Genomic DNA, 9,348 nt, shown 5'->3' with positions numbered 1-9,348 from the left:
AGGTCAACTATTCGGTCTATGAGGTCTTGTATGGGTCTAGTTGCAAGGTCAAAGGTCTGGTCAAGGCTTGGGTTTCTACTAATGGTCGGAGTAAAAAGTTCACAATCACTCCTTAAATGCATGCACTCTTAGTTTCCTATCCTTATCATTGTTTGATCTATTTTCTTCCTTTTTCTTTTTAATTTCCTTGTTACACAATATTTCTCCTCTCGTGCATATCATTCACCGTGTTGTGCTCATCAAGAGTGCAGTGTGATATAGTGTGTGCCTCTATGAGTGTGTAAGTGTGTATAAGTGTATGTGGCTGTAATATTTCTGTTGAAAATATTTCTAAACCCATGACACTCATGCAAGGGAATGCCGGCATTGTATAAACGGATGGTGCGATTGTACAATCTCTATTGGCATAAACAAAGGAACCGAATATCCTCGTATGAACCTCCTCTTGGGAGGAGGTCAAGAGGATAAGGATATATTTTATAGTTTTTTTTTTTGTAATTATCCCTTCTTCCTCCAGTCGAAGGCCGTGTTGGAGGAGAAGGGTATGGCACGGATGACTAAGCTCCTTGTTGGAGCTCGTGCAAGGGGGATAGGCCATGCATTAGGCCGTGTGGGGGAGGGGAGGTACCTCTCCTTCTCACTATAAAAACCATCACCATGGGAGTAAGGAAAAAAGGAAGCGTAACTCTGCGAGTCGAGTGAGAGGGAGAAGGCTTGAAAGAAAGGAAGGAGGGGAGATAAGAGCATGACGCCGCCATTCTAAGGGGAGTCAAGAAGGAGCAAGTCGCCGCCTGAAGCCTTAAGTGCACCGTGAGGGAGGGAAGATTGCCGCTGAGGAACCGCTGTTGCCATTATTTCAACCCTGCCTGCCACAAGCCGCCTTTATAAATCATCTTCTCTCCTGCCACGTGGTGAAATCACGCCTATAGAAGCTTTCCTAGAAGCTTCCTGGAAGCTTCTTGGGAAGCTTCCAAGGACCCTTAGGACACCCCCCCTTCCTGTGGGCTTTCCTAAGCCCTTCTTTACGTGGGTTTTTTACCCCCCACCAGGATTTAAGCATCCATTCCCTCACAATTTCCACGTAAGTCCCCTTCTTCTTGCAATTCCTACCCAAGTCCCCTTAAAGTTTGACCTATCTCAAGGATTAAACCCTTTCCTTTCCCCCTTTTAGCATTTCACAAAGCCCGTTTAAAACTACCTTCCTTGGGCATTCATAGGCCTTATCAGGCGGGTCTTATTACCCCTGGGTTTTTTAAGCACCCTTTTTGCCCTTCCATTCCCTTTTAAATCCCACCATAGCCCGGTTCTTTTCTTTTAAAAACCCTTCCCACACAAGCCTTTTTAAAACCATTATATCCTTTTTCGTGAAACCTTATTATATCCGGGATTTCCAATTCCCCTTTCCCTTACATTTCCCAAAGTCATTTTTGACAATTGTAAAGTCCTAATCGTGAAATCTCTACTTCGAGGAGGAAACCTATGAAACCTTCTAAATCCCGATTTCAAAAGCCGGTGCAATCGGTCAAGGAAGCCGAATCACAAAGGAAGTTTCGCGTGCGAAGGAGACGAGCCAAGAACACAAGTCTACGGGCAAGGCAAGAAGGTTGAAATCTTGAAGGCTCCTAAGAAGGCACAAGGCACAACCGCAGGAGGATCATCTCCTAGCATCCATGTGGACATTTCACCACAAGTCCAGGTTTTCTTCCTAATTTTGATTTACGTCATAATAATTCAATTGTGCATGATTCATTTATGAAAATTAGGATGCACTTTTTCGATTGAAATACTTTGGATAAATTAAAGGAAATAGCTTATGATCAAAGAATCGATCATTTGTATTTTTCAAATAAACGAATGAAAAAAAGAGCATACGATCTTTATGCATTCCTAGCAAGTGGTTTTTTAGGCATTGCAAGGTAAAGAAATTAGATCAACTAATGATCATCTTTAGAAAGTCGAGTTTATTGTTGCACACTTTGATATAATGGTATGGATGCTTCCTCTCTAAGCGGATCAGATGTCTCGACATCCATGGGAATCAATGCATCGATCATTGCCTCCATCTCAGGCTCTAAGATTGTAGGTAGGTCTGGAAGGTTGTCTGTCTCCTCTGGCATTGACGGTATAGATTGGCCTTGCGAGTGGTGGATTGGCTCCTGCAATCCATCCATCGCATGCCCACGAACTCTTCTAATTGGCCGCAAAGGGTGCACTTCCCCTTGGGATGAGACATCACCTCCTTGGATAGAGAATTTGCCAACAAGACCCAATCTTATTGTGTATGGTTTTCAATTAGCTTGCGAGTATAATGCATGATTAATATTAACTTCAAATTACCGTTTGCTGAAAATCCGCAATCGCCTGATCAATTATCTCAGATTGAAACTCGCCAAATCGTCGTACATGTTCTATAGACAATCGGCGTTTTCGTCTAATTGCCAACTTGCATTGAGAGCAAGGACATGGGACACACTGATTAAGATACGCCTCGAGATCTTGAACAATAAGACCTTCTTCGTTTTCCATCTTATCTACATTACAGCAAACGAGGCTCAAATGGATAGCTTTATGGAGATGTATGTCAAATTGCAAGTTGACCATAAGCCCTTGCATTGTACATAGTAGTTGAGAGATTTATTGATGTTATATCTCGGCCATATACCATGCTCAAGGATTTGTTTGTCCCGGTAGATAATTATTCGTTATTGTAAGAAAAAAAAAGCATTGGTTCATAAGGTTCATGAGTCGAAGACTAAATGTTTGGACTTGACTAAAAGATTGGATAATGGCTTAGATGCTAAAAGGAAAAGTGATGAATATGTTACTTCATCATTGCAACAAAAAGATTAGTGACAAGGATGCTATGATTAATGAAGTTCTTCACGAGGTGAATATAGAGTTGAAGGGGATGGAACACGATTCTTCTTTGGGATTTAATGGTGATAATTCAATTATTGAGGTGTCTTCTTGTACAACCATTATACCTTATATACCTAGCTACGGTCTCTAGGTTATGTACTTTGAGTATCTTAGAGGGGCTCTACTAGGATTACTTATACAACTGCACTAGAGGGCTTTGAGTATAAGTAACCTATTTATGAGTATTATTGAGGATCTCTTAGTCTAATAATAAATCAATCTCAACAAAAAGCATCTTAGAAATGTGGTTTTTTTGTCCTAGGATCGCGTATTAAAATTAATGCCATCTATGAAATTTATCAACTATAGTAATAAAATTTGTTTCAATCAATTCTACTCATAGTCATAACATTTGAATAAAATATCCTATGCTCAATTTAAGGGATTCTTCTTCTATAATAATACTTTTGGGTTCATTTTGATGAAGTACCGTAATGACTATTAGCTAGGGTATCATTTTCTTTTAGTCCTTCCGTTGACTAGTTGGCATGATTTCTAATTTGTTATGCCTATAAAGTTAATACAAAAACAATGAATTATGCATATCACAATTAGATCCCCTACTTGGACATTATGAAGGATATGACCAATTTTAAGCCATCTTAAAGAGTCACCAATGTACGTGGCCCATGGCAAAGCACATTGCATACCATTATCGATAAGTCTATTATCGTGCATCTTAAATCTCCTAATTAGACTTTATAAAGTGTATGACTAATTTTTAGCCCTCTTAAGAAGTCTATGTAATGGTACCCATAAAAAAAGCAAAGTGGATACCATTACCATAATCATGGATATGCGATCATTCCAATATATGTTATCTTTCTCTTTCTCTCCCTCTCCCTCTCTTTCTCTCGCATTTCCTCTCCCTCTCACAATATATCTTAACACTCTCCAAAAGCAAAAGGGAGAGGGAGAGAGAGAATGCACTCTCCCTCCCTCTCCCTCTCCCTCTCTTTCTCTTTCTCTCCCTCTCCAATTTCCTCCCTCTCCCTCTCCCTCTCTTTCTCTTTCTCTCCCTCTCCAATTTCCTCTCCTAAACAAGCAAAAAAGAAAGTGATTTAAACCTTTAATAAGCAAAAGGGAGAGGGAGAGAGAGAATGCCCCTCTCTTTCTCTTTCTCTCCCTCTCTCATTTCCTCCCCCTCCCTCTCCCTCTCCCTCTCTTTCTCTTTCTCTTTCTCTCCCTCTCCCTCTCCCTCTCTTTCTCTCTTTCTCTCTCATTTCCTCTCCTAAACAAGCAAAAAAGAAAGTGATTTAAACATTAAACAAGCAAAAGGGAGAGGGAGAGAGAATGCACTCTCCCTCCCTCTCTTTCTCTCTTTCTCTCTCATTTCCTCTCCTAAACAAGCAAAAAAGAAAGTGATTTAAACATTAAACAAGCAAAAGGGAGAGGGAGAGAGAGAATGCACTCTCCCTCCCTCTCCCTCTCCCTCTCTTTCTCTTTCTCTCCCTCTCTCTCCCTCTCCCTCTCTTTCTCTCTCATTTCCTCTCCTAAACAAGAAAAAGAGAAAGTGATTTAAACCTTAAACAAGCAAAAGAAAGAGAGAGGGAGACTCACCGATAAGATATGGCGAGTGTGGGCGGCTCCTCTTTGCGATGAAGGCTCCTCCTCTCCTTCGTGAACAACGGCGGCGGCGGCGGCAAGTCTTCTTCCTCTCCTACTCTTACGACGGTCGCTCTCTCCCTCGCTCTTGCTCTCAAAACACAAAATGTGCAAACGCGAAAAATAAAACCGCGCTCGATTTCGGCCCGCTTTTTTCCCTGTGGAGCGTCGCTATTTGCGTCGCTATTGGCCGCCAATAGCGACGCAAATAGCGACGCCGCTACCCACCGTCGCTAATCGCCATCGCTACTAGCTCAAATCCTTGTAGTGCAAGTAGTAGGACAATCAATGCTCTTGCGGACAACAGTCCACCATAGGGATGCTCGGTCCACTAGATGATTAGTGCCACACTTAATTTTTTCTTTCTCAGCATACTATTCTTCATGGAAATAATCATCAAATTGATTGATAAAAGCAAGTATAGTCTTTCTATCGCGTGACGCATTGAAAGTAGAAAATTTGAAACTTTTTAAACTTTTCTCTGTTTCTTTCCAAATAGATTGTGTCTCAAGTGTTGCATCGATTGTACATCGTATAAGATCTTCAGATTGCGGTGCATCTTGGTCGGTGGTAGATCATTACAGATTGGCCAATTGAGCTTACAAAGTTTGACGTTCTCTTCATTCCTCTTGAAGCTGTATCATAATCAAATCCAATTTTTGCTCCATCGTTGGTTGGGTAGGTCACCTTCAGCCATAAAATCTTCCATGGTTTGATCGGACATCCTACAAAATTTCAAAAGACCTCACACACTTGAAATCTTGTTAGTGGGATGAGCATAGCTCAAAGTCAGGTTTACAAGGCTTATTTCTTTTTTTTTCATTTATGGCTTTTTGTAGTATTTCTCCTTTGCGGATGCAAAATTTGATATAACGATCATTATCCAAGAATATAATCTTACGTGTAGACTGTGTGTTGTAAACTGTTTGTTGGAATCTGGCTCTGTCAGTCCACAAGTGTGAACAAGGGCTTGCAAAGTATTGAAGATAAGTTCGTGTTTAGGCCTGTGGGAACTGCCGCTATGGAAGAGTGTTGAAAATTGGGATTTTGAGCCTTAGTAAAGCTTTAAGCTTTAGTAAGATTTTAAAGCCTTAGGCTTTAATAAAAAACTTAATGAAATTTTTTAAGACGTCTAGGATAAGAGGACGTTGACGATGGAATCAGCGCCCAGGAGTACACACCGCCACCGTCATCACTGAAATTTTGGGGATTAAGCTTTATTAAAAATATTATTAAGCTTTTAAGCTTAAATTGACTTATTTGTCTTCTCTAGTCTTGAAGGAAAAAAATGTGTTGATGAAGAAGCTTTCCGCGTGGTCCTCTGCCTACAAAGGCAGGTCCTTTGCGATTTGAGTGCGTAGCAGGGGATTCTTGACTGCCAGAAACATGCTAGTATTGATGGATTGCCACGAGACTGACTGTAGAGCTCGATCGTTCCAGGAGCTTCACCTTCGTACGAGATGGTTAGCGATTGGAAGCTCTCGATCTGAGCTTCGTTCTGATACCATTGGTGCACAGATCAGATGCTGTATGCATGCGTAGTGAGAGTCGGAAGGTCCCCATGAATAAAAGAACTATATTTTTTCACAAAAAAAAAGAGAGAATGCTTGCACGACATGAAGCAAAAGACTAATTGGGTACAATCTCCCCCTATGCCTTGTGTGAGCGCTCCGCAAAGCATGTATTTGATATATTATTGATCTCCAAGCTGAAAAAAATAGTCCAATTTACAATCAACATGCTTTAGCTTTTGTGTTTGCTTTTGTTCCACTAAAGAATTAAAGCTATTGGGCGCCCAAGGAGTCGAGCGGTGCCCAAATACAATGTCTAATACAAATATTTAAATCGTGCGCCCATGTGCATACAAAATAATAAATAAATATCAAGCACTTCAATACATAAGCACGTCAAAATAAATATTGGCGCCACGCCTAAGATGCGCGCCCATCAAAAATTGATATTTTTTTCTAAATAACTTGAATACATGCTATTGCCCAGTGCTTCCCAACACCACCACTGCCTACTCTACACATCAACTGAAGCATTCACAATTGTTAGAAAATAATAAAATTAAATCAAAATAAGTGAATACCTAGTAGTCTTCAGCTACAAAATAAATAAAATGGTTAGAACTCAATCCTAACCTTAATTTATTACGAGTACATACTCTAAACTAATAAATGTCTTATAATTTAAATATGTATTTTTCAGAATCACTCGCTATGGAATCACCCACTTGCACATTAAATTAACAAGACGCTCGAAAAGGACAGGCGTCCCCAACAACTTTTCGCACAAGGAATCCACCCTGTGTATGAGCCCCGACAATAAATAAAATTTTACGAAATCCATCGCAAAACCTAACGGAATCCACCATGGAATATGCCTCCTCGCATCATTTTTGTAGTACTCTATTTTAATATTGGCCTTGTTGAGCATGTTCTTAGCCCAAAAAACATGCCTTTATTTTAGCTCTCTTATTTTTTCTCAAAAGATAAATTCAAAAATTTTTCCAATCTGAATTTGTTCTTTTTTTCCTCTTGTGTTTTCCTTTTATTATGATGCACATTCAATGTCCCAATGAGAATTTGTAAGACTTTCTACATTGTTTGAATTATTTCACCTACCTTTGGGATTGGTAAGAATTGATATGCTCCCATTGATACTTTTCTATGGAATTGCTCAACTTCAAACCCTAATAAAATGAGAATATCCAAAGAGGCTTTCTTCGTTTTGGAGCACTAGTTCTTTGTAAATGTAATATACTTCCACCCTTGTAGGGCTATTTTTGAAGCACTAGTTCTTTGTAAATGTAATATACTTCCACCCTTGTAGGGCTATTTTAGGTGTAGCCTTCTTGTTATTCACATCACCTCATAGTAAACCTTGAAGTAGCTTCCCATCTATCATATTGCAAGCTTCCACATAGAGCTAGCTACAATAGTTGGCAATCACTAGAATCCTTGGAACTTACACTTGTGTTAAGGCATGAAGTTTATAAGTTTAGTGCTAGTTTGAAAGGTGATATTATTTCATCATACAGCTAGCAATGTATTTTTCTTTATTTTCTATAGCCACATGTTTTGGGCAATGCAATTTAGCTTTTTGTCAATATGGCTATGCACTTTGCCTTGGTGGTTCTTTTTATCCATGTGCATTTCCATGACCAATATGGTCATGCACTTGGTAATGTGCTTTCCTTTTTAATATGGCTATCTAATTTTCATGATGGGGTAGATATGATTGTGTGGTTTGCTTGCCATGCACTTTGAATGTTTGCTCTTGTTGCTCATTTGGACAATAGGGAATATGATGTTAGTGTGTGGAGTTTCTATTTAATCCATTGGTGCAATATGCTTTTCTCTCACTAATATGATCATGAGCTTTGCAATAAGATGGATGTCATGGCCATGATATATGCTTGGCCAATGTGGCCATGTATTTTGGTCAACATTGTAAGTGTTATTGTTGAATGCAATGACTCTGTTATTGGGGCCACACAGTTTGTGTTATTCATGTGTACTAAACATCTTTCTTTTAATTTTATTTTTTGTTATTGTGATTACCTTTCAACAATTGTGGTCTTGATTTTGTGTCAAACAAGTGTGAAAAGCTTAGCTTTGAGTAAGTATTGTACAAATGTAAATTTCTAATCAATGAATATTTATTTACTAGTTATACCTAGAAAAGTCATGAGTTCCAAATTAACTTGATAGACTATCCATAATTCCCTAGTTAGAGGACAATACTTGCTAGTTATGACTAGTAAAAACTAAAATTTTCTAGTTAGGTTGATATTGTTACTAGTTATACAATAGCTTGCTAGATAATGTTGCTAGATAGGGCTTCAATTTTCTAGATACTATCTAGGAAAAGGATGCTACTAGTTAGAAGAGACTCGGGAAGGCAAAATTATCCAATTATAACTAGAAAATTCTACATTCCTCCTAGTTCGGTTAGTAATCTTTCTAGGTCTAATGTGAACTTTGTAAATAGTAAGTGGTTTAGAGTTTCTTGTGATCACGATCATCATTCATGACGATCGTGCTGATACCGTTCCTCGAAAGATATGGAGGGGTCGATGGTTCGGATGAGGCGCGCCACCTGCCGCTTCTGCTCGGTCGTCTGCTGCAGGAGCTCCAGCAGTCGGGCTGTGATCAGATTCACCGGGATAACTGGCAGCCTCGACGTATCATTATAATTATTATGATCATATACATCTTGATCATCATCATCTGATCTTGTTCTCTCCAACTGACTCATGCTATCGATCCCATCGTCAGGGCAGGTCCAAGCTGATGACGATAATGTTGTCGCCAACAACGAGGAGTACGACGACGACGTCGATATGCCGGATCCGCCTTCCTCCCTCACCATCGCTTCATGACCTGCAGCACTCTTTTCCATTAGCGATGACGATGATGAAAAGTGATGATAATACTGGTTCACCTGCAGTACTCAGATGTGGGTTTACTGTGATCCTGTCTCATCAATGCATTGATGGTTGCGTCTGCACCCGCACTCTTACTGACCATAAGCCTGCCATACCCTCACTCTCTGATCTTCTATTAACAAAGAACAAACCCAAATGGCCTCCAATCATATTGCAAGCTACTTCACCTTGGCACCGCACTTTCCCTCCCGCTCTGTCTTTCCCTGCACAGCTCCCCAAATCGAGGGATTACCTTATATTGAGATTTTGCATGGAAATAGCCACCTACCTCATGGGATTGATCCTCTCATGACTTCTTCTTCATTTCCCCAAAGGGACCTACCAAGGGACGCGTTTTTCCTCCCTACCCCTCCCTCTCATGGATCCAAGAA

The 9,348-nt window shown here is 40.0% G+C and overlaps 1 protein-coding gene across 1 annotated transcript; it reads right to left on the bottom strand.

Moving 5' to 3' along the window:
- Positions 1-8,553: 8,553 nt before the first annotated feature.
- Positions 8,554-9,144, bottom strand: LOC148017433 (uncharacterized). Its single transcript, XM_087662750.1, has 2 exons — positions 8,999-9,144; positions 8,554-8,912 (listed from the first exon to the last, which is right to left on the bottom strand). Exons 1-2 carry the CDS (start codon positions 9,057-9,059, stop codon positions 8,554-8,556), a joined length of 420 nt encoding a protein of 139 aa, XP_087518876.1. The 5' UTR covers positions 9,060-9,144.
- Between the last annotated feature and the right edge of the window lie 204 nt (positions 9,145-9,348).

Source organism: Lygodium microphyllum, chromosome 22 (genome assembly GCF_053477565.2).
Source record: "Lygodium microphyllum isolate KBCC chromosome 22, Lygodium_microphyllum_v1.1.10, whole genome shotgun sequence".
In the NCBI taxonomy this organism is placed as follows: Eukaryota; Viridiplantae; Streptophyta; class Polypodiopsida; order Schizaeales; family Lygodiaceae; genus Lygodium; species Lygodium microphyllum.
This window is presented reverse-complemented; position numbering and strand designations above follow the sequence as displayed.

What these genes read in the sequence shown, in the direction of transcription:
- LOC148017433 (XM_087662750.1), bottom strand. Translation starts at nt 9,059, where the DNA reads ATGGTCAGTAAGAGTGCGGGTGCAGACGCAACCATCAATGCATTGATG. An exon ending in ATTGATGAGACAGGATCACA is followed by an intron (nt 8,913 to 8,998) that starts GTAAACCCACAT and finishes AGAGTGCTGCAG; the next exon opens with GTCATGAAGCGATGGTGAGG.